We start from the raw sequence: 20,877 nt of genomic DNA, 5'->3' as shown, positions 1-20,877 counted from the left end.
ACAGATACACAAATATAATCATTAGAATTTAGACTCCACCTCTCCTTTATCTACAACTGTTGATTCTCCATTTTTCACAAGGCCTCTTCCCCCACCAATTTGTATATCACTTCACTATTCCCCATGCCTGGGTATAGGGAAGTGTCATTTAGTGCTGGCTTTATTATGGCTCTTCAATTGACAATGCCTTCACACACAACTCTGCAGAGCATCCAAGAGAACACAAGAGAGCCAGGGATCTTCATAAATCAAACCCACTCCCTTTAGACCAGCTTTTTGTTTATTCCCAGAGGTCTGCTCACTATTGCTGAGAAAGCACTTCTCTCTGCCCAGCCGCTTCATGCTTGCAAAGTGATTTTAAAACCAGAGCTGTGAGCTTTGAAGAGGACTTTTGTAAAGGAGCACTGGGATTATCCAAGTGGAATACGTTTCACTCCCACCAACCTCTCTTCTCCCTAGAAAAGTAGGAAATGCAAAGCAATCAGTGACATACTTAGCAGAGATGTGCCCAAGGGAGCTAGCCACTGCCACAACAAAGTCATCCACTTGGAGTATAAGGGGTTTGTTTTGTTTTAAGTTTTGGGTTTTTTTAATTCTCTAGCAAAAACTGTAAAACAGAGATGAATCACTTCCAGATGGAAATATTTATATCACTACTAGGAATAAGTTTCTCCCTTAGTCCAATGTTAACAGGCAGATTTTCTTTAAAAAACCCTTGCTCTATTGCCATCTGGTATAACTGGTTTCTTAAGAGAACCAAGTTATAGGAAAGTTAACCTGATGGAAAGAAGACAGTAATGTTTTCATTCTAAGGCCTGATCATGCAAGCCCCACATCAGGATCAAGACTCCTTTGAATGTCAATTGGAATCCTCTATGCAGAGTGCTTGGAAAATTAGTTCTTGACAGTGGAGCTTGATTTAATTGATAACTTGCAACGATCAGTCCAAAATCTACCTCTCAGTGATTGCTGAAGCAGAGAATGGAGCAAATGATTTGCAGTGTATTACTTACTCAGCAAATGTAGTTTGTTTTCCACAGAGAACATTCACAAGCCAATTGCAACTTCCTTAAGTTTATTATCCAAAGTAATATCCTTCTGCATTTTTTGTTCTATGGATTTGTTGTGAATATTCTAAATGTGAACCAAGCTGCTTTGCTGTAATGGGTCAGATATGTCAAACAACATTGTTTCTGTCCTCTGATTGGCTGTGCATGCAAGACCTTTTGTTGCCGCTAGCCAAGTTTGCTTCAAACTTCCTGGATGACTCGAATGTTTTTGGGAAATGAACAAAGGGGTGCAAATAAACTCAGTTCATTTTAAAATTAAATAGTTACAGAACATTCCCAGCATTATTCACTCAGCTGTACTGAAAGACTTGGCTCTTGCTTATAATGATACATGGGAAGGATTAGATAGGAAGGGAATTTCTTGGTATTTTGTACCAACCACCACTTTGTTGGTAAGCAATTATAACCAGCCTTGACATGGTGACAGAACAAGATCTGGAAGACGGAGTTTTTCTTCTGTGTAAGTCAGATTTGGGTAGTTCACAGTTTCATGGATCCATATGTATTGTTTATATCTCAAAAATGCCCAAAGGCCCCACTCAGGACAAATGTTGTGCTGGGCTTTATACAAAGAGAGAAAAAAAGACAGTTTACATTCTAAACAGACAAGACTGCGGAAGGATGGGAAATATAGTGATTATTTGGACAGAGGAAGGGTGGTCCAGTGGTTAGGGTACTAGACTGGGATTCAGGACACTCTCAGCAATCCTATATTCTGCCACAGACTTCCTGTGTTGCCTTGGGCAAGGGACTCAGTCTCTCCGTGCTCTGTTCCCCATCAGTGCAGTAGTACTGCACTACCTCACAGGGATGACATTTTTAAAATTGTGTGGTTTTCAGATACTATAGTACCTTGGGTAGAGAGAATGACTGAGAGTCAGTGGGTCCCTACACAGGTAATCACTAACATTCTTGATACTTATAGCCCGCCCAAAAAACGACTACTACCAAAATAGCAGCAAACCATTTCTCTTCAAAGGCTTCCGTTGGAATTCCCTGCATCTAATGCTCTTTCCGCCTCATGTTTTACTTGTTATGGGATCCATTTCAGGAGTGACATTGTTAAAACCAGGTTTTAACAGCAAAAAGGTTTCAAAATAAAAACACCCATTCCCCAAATAAAGAGTTACGTTTACATTTGCAGAGTGTGCAGGAAATAGGCCTCATGCAAGTCAGCCCCAGGGATCTGAAGCCTTTTGTACAAAGCCGGGTGTTTCTCCCACCTCTGGACTTTGTTTTGTCTAAAACAAAAAACAGGAAAGGTTTAGGAGTTTTTAGACCCAAATAACAAACCCGTAGAGACCCTTCGCTAAAGGATCCTTTTCAAGTCTTGCTGCACTAGAGGGGAAGGGATTTGGGTTGTTTACTCAAGGTCATAAAATACTCCCTTGAATTATGGATCACAAAGCTTGTGGGGGAGTTAAACCCTTTGAATTGCAGCAGGTTTGATACAGCATCACAATATGATCTCCCACATGGCTTCTGAGACTTACCACAAACTTCAGCCAAATAAACCATATAAGAAGTGAGACACTGACCTAATAGACAGATGAAATATCTTGGCTTTGAATCAGCTTCTAATAATAATCCCAAAGGATTCTAATAGATTTAATGGACTATACATATTCAGCACTACTGGTACGTCACCCTGAGGATGGAAGGAGGTAAACAAGAATGCAGCAATGAGGGAAGAAACATTTTGGCCAAGGAGACCAAGCAAAACTTACAAAACATACTATTAGATATTTAATAGCGAGACAAGAGATTTTTATTATTGTTTTAAGGTCTCAATTGGATGACAGACTCTAGATGGGATTCATTAGTTACATCAGTGATGGCGATATGTAGATGAAGTTGATGTCTCCGGTTACAATCCTTTATATCCCTCCGGCCAAGTTTTAAATTTGGTGCCTAAGGATAAAGAACTGAATAAATGTTGCCTGATTTCAAAAGTGCTGTGGATCCTCTCCTTTCACTGAAGTCACCGGGAGCTGAAGATGAACAGACCCCTTTGAATACCAGGCCATATTTCCCTATTACCACGTGTAGTTGGATGCCTGACTTTAGGCACCCATATTTGAACATTTTGAGACGTTTGTTCTTTTCTGTTCACTTAATTCTTCCACTGTGCAAAAAGGCTATTTGTTTTCTGTAGCTTATTACAGATCACATGCGTTACTTTCCAGGTAGGGAGGAGGAATGGATGAGCCAGAACACCACAGCTGGCTAGAAGGTTATCCAATAAGCCATAACCCTTGGTAGAAGGTAGCTGCTCAGATCAAGACAGAGCATCTCATAGTGGGATGTGCAGTCTTCCCTGCACATACATGCCTCCTCTCACTGTTTCTCACTCAAGGGCTTGTTTGTGAGCAGCAGTCAGTGTTCTCTCTGTTAACACTTTTTGGGGGCCACTACCTGGCACTGATACGGTCAGACAAAGGCTGAAAGAACTCAGTGATACATGAGTTCTTCGGGGAATGGATCACAGCTTCATAATGGTGTGGAAAGCTGCTTACATACGACTGGCGAGACATAGGTGATAATTATATATTTCATGGTAAATTTCCCATTGCTACCATAATGCCCAGCCTTTCTGGGATATAATAAACTACAATGTAATTGTCAGAGAGATTAAAAATTGGCTGCCCATCAGGATGCTTCATACCAGAAGCAGGTCCCCTCCATGCCTCCACTCAAGTGTTGGGTGTTTCAAATTGGCTCTCCAGTTTGGCTTTAAAAGGTTTTGTAAGTGTGAACCTACAATAAATCAGCAAGTCAGCATTCCTGACAAAATCCTCCTCGGTGCAGAGCATTTCCACACAGCACAAAAATATCCACCATGTGCTATGGGGACAGAACAAAGAGCCAATACGTGGTACTCAAGGTCAGAGGGGTTTTTCTTTAGTGTGTTTCCTACAAGATGCAGACAGTGTTTCAACATTATGTCTTTGTCAATGCTGTTAAAACACACTATTAGAAGAACAGCTGTCTGGGTGCTCTGCCAAGAGCATTTACTTCCCTGCTATTTGGAGACCCAAGCACCATGATTATGAACCACTCCTGTCTCCACTGTGCACTTGGGTTGGTTGTTTCCACAGTACCACCCTGACGCTGCTTTAGAAGGCCAGTGCCTCGTTTGGTCTCAATAAAAAGAAGTGAAAATAAAGCATCATATAATTTTCCAAAAAGATGCATCTACGATGCTAAGCTGTTGGTACTATAAATCTTCCCGTTGATTACCTGCAATACCAGACAGGCCCATCATTTAACAATCTCACTTCTGACACAAAGTAACAAACATATATTCAAGATTAACAGCTAAAAACAAGCAGGGGGTTGATGGAACAACCATATTTACTACATTTGAGCTTATGCAAAAGCAGTGATGCATAATTCTTCCAATCTTAAAGGCCGGTCACCACAAATCTAGGTTCTGATCCTTCTAGAACAGCGGCTCTCAACTCGCGGCCCATGGGCGGCATGAAGCCCAGTTAGCACACAGCTGCAGCCCAACTGTATACTGACGGGCGGTGGGGTCCAGGGCCGGGGCTGCTGTCTGGCCCCAGACAGTGGGGGTCAGGGTCAAGGTTGGTTGCGGGGTCAAGGCTGCTGCCCGGCTCCTTACAGCAGGGTCCTGGCTGCCGCCCAGCCCCGCAGACTAGGGGTCAGGGTTGGTGGCGGGGTTGGGACAGGGCAGGTGTTCTAGAAGAACCAGGGAACTTTTCTCCTCACCAGAAAGGTGATCTTGGCAGACATTTTCAATGGCATAAATGACAGGTACCAAACTCCCATTATGACAGGTTTCAGAGTAACAGCCGTGTTAGTCTGTATTCGCAAAAAGAAAAGGAGTACTTGTGGCACCTTAGAGACTAACCAATTAATTTGAGCATAAGTTTTCGTGAGCTACAGCTCACTTCATCGGATGCATACTGTGGAAAATACAAAAGATGTTTTTATACACACAAACCATGAAAAAATGGGTGTTTATCACTACAAAAGGTTTTCTCTCCCCCCACCCTACTCTCCTGCTGGTAATAGCTTATCTAAAGTGATCACTCTCCTTACAATGTGTATGATAATCAAGGTGGGCCATTTCCAGCACAAATCCAGGTTTTCTCCCCCCCGCAAATTGGATACAATTAACTTAGGCTTGACTAGAGACTGGGAATGGTTGAGTCATTATAAAAAGTAACCTATGTCCCCTTGTTTATTATTCCCCCCCCCAAAAAAAAAACTGTTCCTCCGACGTTCTTGTTAAACCTTGGATTGTTGTATTTTTGCATTGCACGGCACATGTAAGCATTGTGTCTCAAAATGTCACCTGCCAAAGATATTTTCTTGTGCTGCATTTTTAAATACCCCTGCCTAAGTCCTAACAGTGAAAGGAATCTAGGACCTTGATCTAAAAGCATGTGTTTCTATTGCTTGAGCTAATTACAGTGTGTCTCAACCTTTCCAGACTACTGTACCCCTTTCAGGAGTCCGATTTGTCTTGCCTACCCCCAAATTTCACCTCACTTAAAAGCTACTTGCTTACAAAATCAGACCTAAAAATACAATTCCTGACTTTCTCATTTTTACCATATAATTATAAAATAAATCAACTGGAATATAAATACTGTGCTTACATTTCAGTGTATAGTATATAGAGCAGTATAAACAAGTCATTGTCTGTATGAAATTTTAGTTTGTACTGACTTTACTGGTGCTTTTTACAAAGCTTGTTGTAAAACTAGGCAAATATCTAGAGGAGTTGGTATACCCCCTGGAAGAGCTCTGTGTACCCCTGGTTGAGAACCAGTGAGCTAAAAGACCAAGTCCATTAAGTCACAGGCAGGAACATATTTCTTATATGATCCAGCCACACATAAGGACAAAGACACACTCTAACTAGGTTAATGTGGGTTACAGAAAAGTTTTGGAGGCCCCCAACATAACTTCAGAGCCTTTCAAACTCTCTTTAGCAGGTTTCGTGGGGAGCAACAGTGAGCCACTAAAATCAGGAGGATTTTGGAAATTTCAGGGCAGGTGCCTTTCCATAGCAAAATAGTGACCTTCGTAAGAGGATCTCTAAGCACTTAGCAATTTACCAAGCTTCCCAACCCCCTGTGAAGAAGGTAGGTCGATGAGTAAGCCAAGGAACAGTGAGGTTAAATGACATGCCCAAGATCACACACCAAGTCATGCTGCACATGTCCTACGGATAGCAGACTTTAGTCTCCAGGGCAGCCAAACCCAGCACAGACAAATTGATTAAAACGTGAAGCTACTTACCATTGGTGCACCACGATGGCCAATGATGGCAGGTTTTGGTCCCAAGTCCTTCTTCTCCATTATACAAGGGGAAGAGACAGTGAGGGGAACGAGGTAAAGTGCAACTACGATGGCAAAGTATGCAATGAATATCAACATCTGTGAAGCTGAACACAAATGCAGTCAGTGAAAATGCTGGTTCAGAACAAATCGCTCCAGAAAAAACAAACGAAAGACATTGTCCTGCTCCCCCGAACATAATGGACAAACCATAGCAATTCCCTCCAGCTACAAAGAATAGCAATGCTTTGTATTTGGCCAGTGGTGCATCCCATTCCAGCGTCTCAGAGTGCTTTACCACCATTTTACAGATAGAGAAACCAAACACACACAGAGGTTTAGGATATGTCTACACTAGAAACCCTTCAGCAGCACAGCTGCAGCGCCGCTGTAGTGATGTAATGTAGACATTTGCTAGAAGAACAGAAGGGGTGCTTCCATGCCTGTAGTCAATCCACCTCTCTGAGGCTTTGTTTGCACTTGAAACGCTACAGTGGCGCTGCTGTAGCACTTCGGTGTCCACACTACCTGTGCCGACAGGAGGGGTTCTCCCAGCACCGTAGGCAGTCCACACCCCTAAAAGGCAGTAGCTACATCAATGGAAGAATTCTTTCAGGTACTGAGTGGTGTCTACACTGGGGCTTAGATAGCTGGAACTACATCACACAAGGAGTGAAATTTTTCACACCCTGAGCAATGTAGTTAAACCAACCTAACTTCGTAGAGACGACCAGCCCTAAGTGACTTGCTGAAGGTCAGCGAGAGCCAGAAATACAATCCGGCGGTCCTGACTCCCAGTCTTTTGTCTTGGAGGTGTAGAGATGGATGGACTGGCAAAGCCCTGGCTGGGATGATTTAGTTGGGGTTGGTCCTGCTTTGAGCAGGGGGTTGGACTAGATGACCTCCTGAGGTCTCTTCCAACCTTAATCTTCTATGATTCTATGACTCCATCACTTCCAAGCCTGCACCAGGTTAACTTTAGTTTTAAATCAGTCTAATTAAACTGGTGCACACCCACAATAATGTAGGCACATTTAAATAGCATAATTTGTTAATTTACATGCAAACCAAACTAACATCAAGCAAGAGTTAAACTGGTTTAGCTGCATTTACATTAAGGATTTGCACCAGTTTGAAATCAATTTAAACTGGTGCAATTTTTTTTAAATGGAGACCAGGCCTTAGAAGTTCTTTTGGATGATTGAGGGGACATAATGTCAGACTCTAGAGAGGTTGTAAGTAATCAACTTTATTACAAGAAAGGTGGGCACAACAGAGGGACTTCTGGTGGGATTAAAAAAAGGGGGGAAGATACTCTGGGATGCACTGAGGTTGCAAAGAACCATAGAGTGTAGTGTTTGGCAGGGACAGTGATGGGGACATTTGTATTGTTTTGCAGTCAGTAGACACCTTGAGTCAGACAGTGCCCCATAAGAGCATCAGAACAGCCATCCTGGGTCAGATCAATGGCTGATCTAGCCCAGTATCCTGTCTTCTGACATTGGCCAATGCCAGATGCTTCAAAGGGAATGAATAGAGCAGGGCAATTATCAAGTGATCCACTCCTTGTCATCCACTCCGAGCTTCTGGCAGTCAGCGTCTTAGGGACACCCAGAGCATGGGGTTGCATCCCTGACCATCTTGGCTAATACCCATTGATGGACCTACGCTCCATAAATCAGGGGTCAGCAACCTTCGGCACGTGGCCCATCAGGGTAATCTGTTGGCAGGCCATGAGACATTTTGTTTACGTTGATTGTCCACAGACATGGCCCCCTGCAGCTTCCAGTGGCTGTGGTTCACTGTGATTCGCCGTTCCTGATGGGCCGCATGCCGAAGGTTGCAGACTCCTGCCATAAACTGATCTAAGTCATTTTTTAACCTAAAAAGAAAAGGAGTACTTGTGGCACCTTAGAGACTAACCAATTTATTTGAGCATGAGCTTTCGTGAGCTACAGCTCACTTCATCGGATGCATACCGTGGAAACTGCAGCAGACTTTATATACACAGAGAATATGAAACAATACCTCCTCCCACCCCACTGTCCTGCTGGTAATAGCTTATCTAAAGTGATCATCAAGTTGGGCCATTTCCAGCACAAATCCAGGTTTTCTCACCCTCCACCCCCCACACACAAATTCATTCTTCTGCTGGTAATAGCCCATCCAAAGTGAGCTGTAGCTCACGAAAGCTCATGCTCAAATAAATTGGTTAGTCTCTAAGGTGCCACAAGTACTCCTTTTCTTTTTGCGAATACAGACTAACACGGCTGTTACTCTGAAACCTTTTTTAACCTAGTTATACTTTTGGCGTTCACTGCATCCTCTGGCAACGAGTTCCTCAGATTGACTGCATTGGGGCAAGAAGTACTTCCTTTAGTTTGTATTAATCTGCTGCCTATTAATTTCATCAGGTGACCTTGGTTCACGGATTATGAGAAGGGATAAACAACACTTCCTTATTCCTTTTTTTATACCATTCATGATTTTATAGACCTCTATCATATCCCCTCGTCTCTTTTCAAAGCTGAGCAGTTCCAGGCTTTTTAATCTCTTTTATACAGAAGCTATTGCATACTTCTAATAATTTTTTGTTGCCCTTCTCTGTCCTTTTTCCAGTTCTAATGTAACTTTTTTGAGATGGGGTGCCCGGAAACGCACACAGTATTCATGGTGTGGGCGTACCAGGGATTTATATACTGGCATTATGATATTTTCTGTCTTATTATCTATCCCCTCTAATGGTGGTTCTTTGCTTTTCTTCTCTTCGCTTTTTTGACTGCCGCCACACATTGAACAGACCCACTATGGGTTTTAAACTGTAGGCCTCCCTCTTTGTTAAGTTTTAATCCAAATGTTACACCACACTATGAATATTTTAGTTTATAGCACGGTTCTTTGTATTCCAGTATCTCTCCTGGGAAGCGTAACCCCTCCAGACTTTTATAGTCACACCAGGGAGTCCAGAGACCAGCCCGGGGACCAGGTCAAGTGTGTCAGTCCTACAAAGCAGCCCCCACTGCTGCTCTCAGGAGCGCTATATCTTGGATAAAGATGCAGCTTGCAGTGACTAATGCTTCTAATGGGTCAGAGTCCATGTCTGCTGCCCTCTAATGGCTCCAACTTGCCTTGGGATTGGCTTTCATTGCAGTTGAGCTCAATGGCTACAACAGCAGTGGAGAAAAAGCAGTACACACACACACACACACACACACACACAGTGTTTAAGTATTGTAGCAAAAGTGGTAAATATAAATAAAAAGTATGTTGTCCTTCTACAGGGCTTCCTACCTCGGGATCTCAGACGTCTCAACCAATGGATTAAATTGTGACAGTTCTCCTGGCAGGTAGGCAAGTATCACAAATGGAGAAAACTGAGGTTCAATGACTTGCCCAAAGTCAGCATTGCCTACCCCAAGCATTCCAAAAAATCGCCAGTCAAAGCTCAAAAGGCGAGGACGTTTGGCTCAGGAGTACATTTGGGTCCCATTTTCAGGATTTTCTCTACAATCATGAGAGCTAGAAATGTAGCTTTCAATTAAAATATAAGATTCACATAATTACTTGACTCCAGGAGCCGGGGCGTTAAGAGAAACAACAAACATTGCAAGTCTCATGAGAGTTGACAACACCGGAAGTCTATGGCCGATTCAGGAACAAAACCCAGACCTCCTGACTCTCAGTCCTGCGTTTTGCAAAGGGCAGCATTCCTTTGCCTGCCAAGGACTTCACTCAAATGAGATGGGAATCTTTAGAAGATGGTGCTGACAGCCACTGCAGAGGTACTCCTAGCTCCCTACCGAGCTGCATTAGTTAGGATGATAGGTGCTTTGAACATGATGGGCTATTAACAGTCACTTGAAACCAATGATACCGCAGTTGTTTCTTGTGAGAAGTAACAGCCACAGGAAGTCTGGTTAATGGTTTGAACACAGATGTTCAGTTGCTAAGTTATAAGCTGCCCTTTGCTTTTGCCATCTAATATCCTTGTTCAAGCATGCACCTACTTGCCAATCAATTAGACGAGAATGTAAGTGTGGGAGAGAAATTAGCTCCAGTCCTTCCCGAGCGCTCAGGAGATAAGTAAACTAGGTGCCATCGTGGTGTACAGCATCACATAGTTGTGGTGCTCTGGAGCTAAATTACATCACTGGAAACTTCCAGGTAATTCCAATTTGCTATGGATTATTCTATAATGGCTCTTTCCACTTGGATTTCTCTGCCCCAGAAATACACACTATGATTCCACCAAGCCTCAAATAGCCCATTTTGTCAGTATGAAAGACCCTTTCCTTTCCTATCCACCTCTGCTGATTGAGCCGATGCAGCTCAGTGATCCAAATCCTAGGCAAATACCAAATGAAATACATGTGCTAGGACAGATTTTGATCACTGACCTGCATGAGAAAGGTCAATGTCACTCAGCATAGATCACAGGACGCGCACCATTGTGAAATGGGATTGAAGCTGAATCCCACCATTAGCCACAAATGCTGGAAAATGTAAAGTTCATTTCCAGGAAGCCCATTAATCTCTTTAGAAAACCTCACAGAGTAATGTGGGAGGCAGCTGAAGGCATCACTTTCCTTTTAATACCGTGAATCTTGGGACCACATTCCTCCTGGACACAGCATTTTAACTGTGGTGCAGTCCCATGAACTTAGGTACATTATTTAGGAGACAAAGCGAGAAGTCTGTTTTTATAACAAGATGTGCCTGGCATGTCAAGGGATGGCGGGTACCACTCCAAAGTAGCCTGGCAGAGTTTGATAAAGGATCAAAACTATTTCTGAGTTAGATTGGAAAGTGTTTGTGGTTACAGAAAACCAGACACACTACTGGCATATACATACGCCATGGGGAATGGGAGTCCCAGCAACCCCTGTTTATGGGTGGAATCGGATGAATCAGAGCGTATGTGATGGAAAAGCAGCAAGCCTTTCACCTATAGGGTCCAGGTGAGTCATGAGCAAAGTCACTGTGGCTGTTAAAAGACATGTGGTATGACAAACTGTGTTCCAATCTCAGTCCCATTTCTAGCGACCATCCCACTGTGTGGAAAGTCATATGTGCGATTCCCCTGGTGGAGTTTCCTAGGAGTTTTTTCACCTAAAGTTGCCTCCATCCACTCCGTGGACAAAGCTAGGGGGTTGCCAGCCAGGCACTCATATCCTGGAGGACTTGTCAGAGGCCAGGGTGATTAGCATGGAGGCCCTGTGTCTCCACAGTGGTTCCAGGCCATTGCGCCCTCACCCCCACCTCCCTGTCAGGAATACCCCTGCTGATCGCTGCTCCTGGCAACCTACCCTAAGGGTGTCTTCACATCACAGAAAGAGTCCACTTGGAAGTTAGGACAGCACCAGTTTTAAGTAGATCCCCACATGGGGCTGGTAGGGGATAGCCCCCAGCCTGTCACATCCTGCTCACATGTAGATCCTTGATGCCACAGGGGCTCTTTGCGGGGCTGAGCAATGGGAAAGGCAGGGCGGGGTGGGACAGTCCATTGCAGGCAGCAGCCAAACTTGTGTGTCAAAACGGGCAGAACTGTGCATGGAGGGGGATCCTCCACGTGCAGAGACTGGTGTCTGTGCACCACACTGCAAAATCGCCACAGCTAGCTCCTTTGTGAGTCATCTCAGCAAAAGGCCACAGACTGAATGTACATGGCGTCTGAACTAGCGTCTCGCCTCCCAAAGGCAGTTCCTTCAGCTCAGCATTATGTCCCACTGGAGGGTGGCCTTGTGGGTGACTCACCAGACTGGGACTCACGAGGTTTAGGGTTCTATTCCCACACCACAACATTCACCAACAACTAGCTCCTTATTGGAAATCACAGCCAGCTTCCTACATGATCTTGGGCAAGCCACAATCTCTGACAAACTGGGGATTGCACTTCCCAAGGTCACAGGGGCTTTAGGATGATGAATTCTTGAGTGTATAAGGAGCTCCGAGATACTACAGAGAAGGATACTGTGTAAGAACAGAGAGAGCGCATCAGGCATCTCTCATCTGTCATGTTCCTGTTCTGGAGATGACTGGAGCCCATTAGCCTCCAGCCCTTTTCACCAGCAGTAAGTTGCCTTGACTTGAAAAATAAAGGTTCACATTTTATGATCAAACCAAGACGGCTAGAAAAAAATCTACCTGCAGTTTCTCAGCTCTGTAGAGTATTTATCTGCTTGTGCAATGAAGACCTTGGGGGAAAGCGAAGGGGGTTGTTCTCTTCTGTAATCACCAACAGACATTTGATACTCTGGAGGCAGACACAGACAATGCTGTTTCTCAGAGTACATTTCTCCTCTCCTTTCTTTTCTGCCTTGGTGAGGAGCCCCCTCCTTCCCACCCCATTTTATCTGGTTTCCTGAACGAGTTCATTGGCAGAGCTCCTCCCATCGCCTCACTGCTTTTATTGCTTCTTTTAATCCTGTGTCTTGGGTTTGGCCTTGGAAGCCTTCTGGGTGAGTTCTGAGAGAGGAAGGAACTTATAAACAACAAGAGCTATAAAGAGACCATTTATTTTGAGCTGGTTTTTCTGGATTTGGGGAAAAGAACAGCTAAAGAGTCTGATGCCTGAAAAGGGACAGGAACCGTAGACTCCTGTGCCAATGACAGTGGGCAACAGCCAGTACGTCTACAAATGACTATGGTCAGGCAGGCAAGACAGATGCAACTTTCTCCTTGTGCTGTGGATTTGTGTTCGCATTCCTTACTTTCCCCTAGCACTTTCCATTGATGAAGTGTTCTTTGCTTCCTGTCTTACACTGCAGCGTGATGCAGGTTTGTACCACTGAAGAGCTGCTGCATTGTACCCCTGAGGTGGCTGCATTTCAGTGATGGGTAAAATGATCCCTGAATATACAAGGCATTTTGTGATGTTATGGTGTAAGAGGGGAAGTTACTCTATGAACGGTGCCTTAGGCTGTTGTAAAGTTTTAATATGAGGAAATAGAGCTAATAAGTGGCAATTTTTCCTGGCTTAGCTAAGAGCACAATACAGAGAAGAGAACTTCAAGGAACACGTATTATCTACTCTCGTAGACAGTTCCTCCCACCTGGACTGGCAGAATAATTACACACTGTATTTTATTTTATTATTTCTTTTCTTTTCTTTGTTGAACAGGTACACCTTTTCCATTTGTAAATTAAACTACAGCAAATTTTCCTTTGGAGAAATCTCTCTTAATATGAATTCTTTACATGTTTAATATTCTTCCTCTCACTCAGCCGCTGCTTCCACATACTCAACACCTACTTCTTGGCAATTTTTTTGTAAGTACTGCCAAACCCTCCCAAGGCTTGCATTTCACACTACCCTTCAATTACTAATTAAAAGAATTTTTATAGCATTAACACAGTAATTTCATAGGCTCTATAGTTGAACCCTTCAGAAAATATATTTGATATTTGCTGAAGGCAAAGAGAGGTGGCTAGTGCCAGGCGAACTGAAAGAATGGTGAAGGCAGCAGAAAGCTCCAAGGCCCATGAGATTGGATAGATTACACATGAAGCTAGATTAGAGGAGAGGCAGTTTCATCTAGTGGACAGGGCACTGGACTAGGAGTCAGGAGAACTGGATTAAGAACATAAGAACGGCCATACTGAGTCAGATCAATGGTCCATCTAGCTCAGTAGCCTGTCTCGGAGAGTGGCCAGTGCCAGATGCTTCAGAGGGAATGAACAAAACAGCAATTATCAAGTTATCCATCCCATCATCCAGTCCTGGCAGCTGGAGGTTTAGGGACACCTGGAGTACGGGGTTGTGGCCCTAACCATCTTGGCTAACAGCCACTGATGGACCTATCCTTCATGAACTGATCTAATTCTTTTCTGAATTCACTTATACTTTTGGCCTTCACAACATCCCCTGGCAATGAGTTCCACATGTTCATTGGGTGTCGTGTGAGGAAGTACATCCTTTTGTTTGTTTTAAACCTGCTGCCTATTAATTTCATCAGGCAACCCTTAGTTCTTGTGTTACGTGAAGGGATAACACTTCCTTATTCACTTTCTCCACATCAGTCATGATTTTATAGACCTCCATCATATCCCCCCTTAAGTCGTCTAAGATGAACAGTCCCAATCTTTTCACCTTTTCTCACACAGAAGCTGCCCCTAATCATTTTCGTTGCCATTCTCTGCACCATTTCCAATTCTAATATATATTTTTTGAGATGGAGGTGACTAGAACTGCACGCAGTATTCCAGGTGTTGGCGCACCATGGATTAATAGAGTCACATTGTGATATCTCCTGTTTTATTATCTATCCCTTTCCTAATGGTTCCTAACATCCTGTTCACTTTTTTTTGACTGCCTCTGCACATTGAGTGGATGTTTTCAGAGAACTCTCCACAATGACTTCTAGATCTCTTTCTTGAGTTGCAACGCTAATTTAGACCCCATCATTTTATATGCATAATTGGGATTATTTTTCGAATATGCATTACTTTGTACTCATCAACACTGAATATCATCTGCCATTTTCTTGCCCAGTCACCCAATTTAGTGAGATGCCTTTGTAGCTCTTCGCAGTCAGCTTTGGACTTAACTATCTTGAGTAATTTTGTATCATTTGTAAACTTTGCCAGCTCACCGTTCACCCCTTTTTTCAGATAATTTATGAATATGTTGAACAGCACTGGTCCAAGTACAGATCCTCAGGGGACCCTGCTTTCCATTGTGAAAACGGATCATTTATTCCTATCCTTTGTTTGCTATCTCTTAACCAATTATAGGTTCGATTCCCATCTCTACCACTCGCCTTTCTGCTCTTTCTACCTTTGTCTCCTTAGATTATGTTCTTTGAAGCCTGGACAGTGTCTCACTATGCATTTGTGCAGTATATAGAGCAGTGGTTCTCAACCTTTTAACCACTGTGGGTCGCATATGCAGCTCTCTGTGTGTTACATGGGCCTTATCCACAAAATATATATACTACCAGTATGGCCCTGAGAATGTCACATAGGCCGTAGCTCCATGCTGATTGGGCCACAAAAGTGGCTCATGGGTTGAGAACCACTGACAGAGTTATGGGGCCAGATCTCAACTGGGGCCTGTAGGCACTACTGTAATACAAGCAATAAGCACATGAAGGCTTTTAAAAACAAGGATGGTATTTATGAACTGAAATGAATGGGGAGTCAGTGAGATGTCTTGGGTTGAGGGTTTTGTGGTTAAACTGTATACGTAAGAACACATCACTCTGCTGGAGCGTGGTGTAATTAACTTCTTTCTTGCTGCTGGGGAAGTCTTAAAACAAAAAAGGCTTCAGAAAATGCTTTTTCACATCCTTCAGTTATAGTGTGCGTCTACTGGTAGAAAAACAGTAAGTGGCTTACTGCTGCCTGACTGGGCCAGCCCACTCCTGCTTCCAGCCGAGTTTCTCCAGTTATCTAGGATAGTGACCATAACCTCCCCCAGTTCTTCTGAACAGTAGAGGGTCTGAAGATCTGAGAAAGTAGCTTCAAGGGCACAAATCCTAGATCAATCAGCTGTTCTTGACAATAGGATCTTGTCAGCTGACAGCCAATCTTGTTCTTTAAAAACACATCACTCCAAACATATCTCAGAACACACGTAGACAGCAGTACGTGGGCAAACAAGGTGAAGTCTGGTTGGTACTCACTGGCTTTTTCCATTCTTGCAAACTGCCCAGCTATCAACCAAGACAGGGCCGTGACTGCAGCCAGGGCTCCTATGTGCAGAAAGGGAGCTGTGGCCTAGGGGAACACAAACAAAAAGGACTGAATGAAAGGTATTTTATAGGCAGCGTCACTTAACTTTTCAAACAGTTATTACACACACACAGTAGAGTCTTAAGACAAGCGCTCTCGGCTGAACAGTGAAGTTTCCAGAGGGAATCTGCCTACCCCATTCTGAGACAGATCCCATGCATTCTTTAGCTGCTGCAACAAAGTAGCTCTACGTTCACGTAGGATAGGTCCAACGATCACTATTAGCCAAGATGGTCAGGCATGCAACCCCATGCTCCAGGTGTCCCTGCACCTCCATCAGCTTTTGACTGCACCCAGTTTCAGCCATCACCACCCTCAACCTGCCAGTGTGGCTTGGACATCAAAAAACACAAAGCTGTGCAGTTCTGGCACTCTAAACACAAGTGGAAGGCCAGTGTGAGGGTCCCCTGCTGCCACTATCTATTGGAAACAGAGCCCTACTTAAAACAGCAGATTAAACACACAAGAGTGCAGGAGGAAACCCACATTTTGCAGCCTAGTCTTCATACTCCCATCACCTTTCCCCCCCGCCTTACCACTGCTGCTGCTATCTAATATTAATACTAATTATAAATATAAAACTCTGGCTCTTTAGATTGTCCAGCAAACAACTTTACACACAGCATAGCCTGATGGCTGTTCACCACCTGTCGAATCATAGAATCATAGGACTGGAAGGGACCTCAAGAGGTCATCTAGTCCTGTCCTCTGCACTCATGGCAGGACTAAGTACTATCTAGTATATGCTTTGACACTTCACTCTTCATTGTGTGTGATTGGTTTCCTTAGTCACATGGTACTGCTCCCACTCCCTTACTACATGACTAAATCTTCAGAAACCAGGGGAAGTCACTTCTGCCACAAATAGGGAATAGCCTTATTCGTGTATGCATCCCCTTCTTTGAGCATGCATCTGAGTATTCCTAAAAAGGATAGTTAACCCCAACCCAAACCACTAAACACATCTTTGGGGAAGTGAACAAAGAGACGTGAAAAAATGGCTTGTTCAAAAAGCAATTCAGGATTCACTAAAATATTTGGCAATAATTTCCCCCGATTATTCACCTGTCTTACAACATGAAAATTCCACTTTCTCTGAAGAAATCAAGGGTCTTCTTTTAATTAATTTTTAAACAGAAGCACATTACACCCCCCACCCCCCAAAAATTCCCCTTTAAGGCCAGAAGAAATTTTAAAGCTCCAGGTCTGTACTCCTAGGATTCAAAATTTGGGACACAGCTACACAAACTGAAACAACATAACTACTTAATTGAGCTTGCTGGAGTCTCATTGAATCATAGACTCATAGAAGATTAGGGTTCGAAGAGACCTCAGAAGGTCATCTAGTCCAACCCCCTGCTCAAAGCAGGGCCAACCCCAACTAAATCATCTCAGCCAGGGCTTTGTCAAGCCAGGCCTTAAAAGCCTCTAAGGATAGAGATTCCACCTCCACCTAGATACCTCCCTAAGTAACCCATTCCAGTGCTTCACCATCCTCCTAGTGAAATAGTTTTTCCTAATATCCAACCTAGACCTCCCCCAGTGCAACTTGAGACCGTTGCTCCTTGTTCTGTCATCTGCCACCACTGAGAACAGCCTAGCTCCATCCTCTTCGGAACCTCCCTTCAGATAGTTGAAGACAGCTATCAAATCCCCCTCAGTCTTCTCTTCTGCAAACTAAATAAGCCCAGTTCCCTCAGCTTCTCCTCATAAGTCATGTGCCCCAGCCCCCTAATAATTTTTGTTGCCTTCTGCTGGACTCTCTCCAGTTTGTCCACATCCTTTCTGTAGTGGAGGGGCCCAAAACTGGACACACTACTCCAGACGTGGCCTCACCAGTGCCGAATAGAGGGGAATAATCACTTCCCTCAATCTGCTGGCAATGCTTCTACTAATGCAGCCCAATAGGTCATTGATTTCAGAGGGCTTTATGTGACATCCAAGATCAATATTTCATATGTCCAGCTCTGTAGCTCTGCTTCAGCCTGATTTATAAGAACTAATAACTCCAAAGATAGAGACTATGGGTAAAATCCTGGCCCTTCTGAAGTCAACGGGAGTTGTGTCATTGACCTGATGGGAGCAAGGATTTCACCCTATGTATTGAAAACTACAGAACAAGCACTGTTCTTTGCAACAAGGCTTTAAATAGCCAAACGCACTATGCAACTTACTTGCATTGAAATAACTACCATCTCCCATTCATCATCCCAAAGTTGTGCTATAGAAGACATGGTTACTACAGTAACTACCAAGGTCGCCATCAGGCCGATCTGAAACAAAAGAAGAAAGTATTTACAAATCAAATCCCTAATAAGAACACTGTTGCTGTGTAGTCCGCTTAGCATAGTACCTTTCATCTGAGGTTCTTTAAGTGCTTTACAAAGGGGAAGTAAGTCTGGCAACACCATTGTGAGATGGATTTTGGTATTACCTTCATTTTACACATGGGCAAACTGTAGCACAAAGAGAGTAAGTGACTTGCCAAAGGGCAAGCAATGGCAGTCTCAGAGCAAATGACATTTCAACAAGCGTGTTTCCAGTGCATGCTTTTCCTTTTTAGATCCTGACACTCTATTCGGCACTCTTTTTAGCAATAGAGCGGCAGTGGCAGGACACAGAGCCCACTTGAAATACAAGTGATACCCTCTTGGCTATGGGTTGTAACAATCCAACAGGGAGGGAAGTTAAAGGTACCTAGCAACTAAGGTGGTGCTGAAATAGAAAATATTAGTTGGAACAATATTGTGAAAAAAGTCCTCTGAAGACCATTTTGAAACTCCTGATTTTTGCTTTTCAATGAGTTTCCACTAAATGATGTTTTCGGCATCACATATTTCGGTAAAACGATGGATCTTTGCTGAAAGGATGTTTTGGTACTAGAGATGATCTGAACTCAACAAACTCTAGTTAGAGACCCTATGAAGAGAGAGATTCAATTTGCAAGACCCGTTTTAAGGGATTTAGTGGGCAATGCATGTTTTCAGGCACTGGAAGGGAAGGTTATTGACAGAAGAATACAAGGCAGAAAAAAGATCTTGGATTGACAACATGGTATCCTGGGTGGATCAAAAGGACTATTCATCCACAAAGATTAGCAGAGGACTGTAGAGAATGGGCTACCAGGGTTGCAAGCCTCTAGTCATGGAAATGTCACAAAAAATATTTCGGAAATGGAAAGATTCTACAGTACTTTCATTCAAAACCACAAGCTTAATTTTGAACCAACACACATTACATTTTGCCGTGTGACTGTTTTAAGATAGGTTTCAGAGTATCAGCCATGTTAGTCTGTATCCGCAAAAAGAAAAGGAGGACCCGTGGCACCTTAGAGACTAAATTAGTTAGTCTCTAAGGTGCCACAAGTCCACCTTTTCTTTTTGTTTTAAGATAGGAGAAGGGATGATCTGGACAAACATGAATGCTTCCCATAAGGGGAAGTATATACAAAAAGAAAAACAGCTTTATGTATAGATAGTATAATCGGCCTCAAATCTTCCCATTCACTCACACTTACATTCTAACCATATTCTGTAACCAGCGTTACACACTGCACCACTTTCTCCTACAGAACCACATCACAATCCAGTCCCATCCCACAGCGTAGTGAGGCAGGCCTGATTATAGACAGGTCAACTATCTTTTTTCACCCAGGACAAAAATTAACTTGGCAGTAACCACACTGATCACTGGTTAAACTCAGCCTTAAATCCTTCACTAGTTTATTAATTCAGACAGATTACCAGACTCAAACAGTCCATGAAATTGACCATTGCCTTTTTCTCTTCCCTTCTTGGAGCAGGCTTCAAAATATGATTCAACTGAGACACATTTGATGAAACAAGAACATTTCACTGGCATCAGTAGGTGGGACTAGATTCTCAGCAGTAAGCATGGAAAGCCCTAGCCAGGGCATTTGCTCCCAAATCAGTGATGTCAGGTGCTCTATAAAAAAGGTGAAGGGATGTCATCTACACTGCATTTTCAAGGGTCTTCCCACTTTTATTAGAGCAGTCCTCCAAATTTAGCTTGCAGTAAGTGAAAGGATTCCAAAACAGCGGTTTGGCATTGTGTCATGCTGACACACCACCGTGGTGTACATGTACACCACAACAAGGACACGCCAATAAGCAGCCACCTCTGAAAGCTGGGCACAGTTCAACATGACTTTCCCTGGGAGAGACTCACCATCTGAAATGGCAACAACACCCTTGCTCATCTGCATTGAGGTGCACTGAAAGAGCTATGTAGATGAACCTAGCAAGTTTTAGCTAGTGTTATTTGATTTTTTATGAAGCTCTAACACCCCAAAAAGGCAGAATCCAATGCATTGCTTCCCCCTGTATTTCAGTGCATCTTTTTGCAGACACTTGGACGTATTCAGAATGAACGAGTCTATGCACAGCACCAAAAAAAAAAAAAAAAAAATCACTGGATTCATTGAAGGCAAAAGGTTAAAATAGCCTCATGATGGCACAGAAAGAACTTCAGCTTTACAGCTTTAGCCTGCCATGTCTGTCTTTTCCATCATTTCTATCACAAAGAACATTGTAGCAAATGCGTCAGAACACTGTTCTCTTCCATCTGTTATCTCAGTCTGCACTGTACATCTGGCTAGATTCAGAGGATGCTGCTGTTCTGTGCCTTGATCTCATGTACTGGCTGGATCTGGATTCTTTACAGAAAATTTCAGAGCCAAAAAAAAGACCAAAAAGTCTTTGAGAGAGAAAGCATAGGTTATACAAAACATACAGTACAAAAC

The 20,877-nt window shown here is 43.3% G+C and overlaps 1 protein-coding gene across 4 annotated transcripts in view; it reads right to left on the bottom strand.

The window, feature by feature from the left end:
• The window catches only part of GDPD5 (glycerophosphodiester phosphodiesterase domain containing 5), a 339,945-nt gene that overhangs the window by 47,012 nt on the left and 272,056 nt on the right, over window positions 1-20,877 (bottom strand). For all 4 annotated transcript variants that reach the window (XM_084616709.1, XM_084616707.1, XM_084616708.1 and 1 more), the window contains 3 exons: window positions 18,290-18,388; window positions 16,007-16,100; window positions 6,345-6,490 (listed from right to left, as the gene is read on the bottom strand). In XM_084616709.1, coding sequence (XP_084472835.1) covers window positions 6,345-6,490; window positions 16,007-16,100; window positions 18,290-18,388 — 339 coding nt within the window. The remainder of the gene's footprint in view (window positions 1-6,344; window positions 6,491-16,006; window positions 16,101-18,289; window positions 18,389-20,877) is intronic.

The sequence above is a fragment of the Lepidochelys olivacea genome, assembly GCF_965140295.1.
Source record: "Lepidochelys olivacea isolate rLepOli2 genome assembly, chromosome: 1".
Lineage (NCBI taxonomy): Eukaryota > Metazoa > Chordata > Testudines > Cheloniidae > Lepidochelys > Lepidochelys olivacea.
This window is presented reverse-complemented; position numbering and strand designations above follow the sequence as displayed.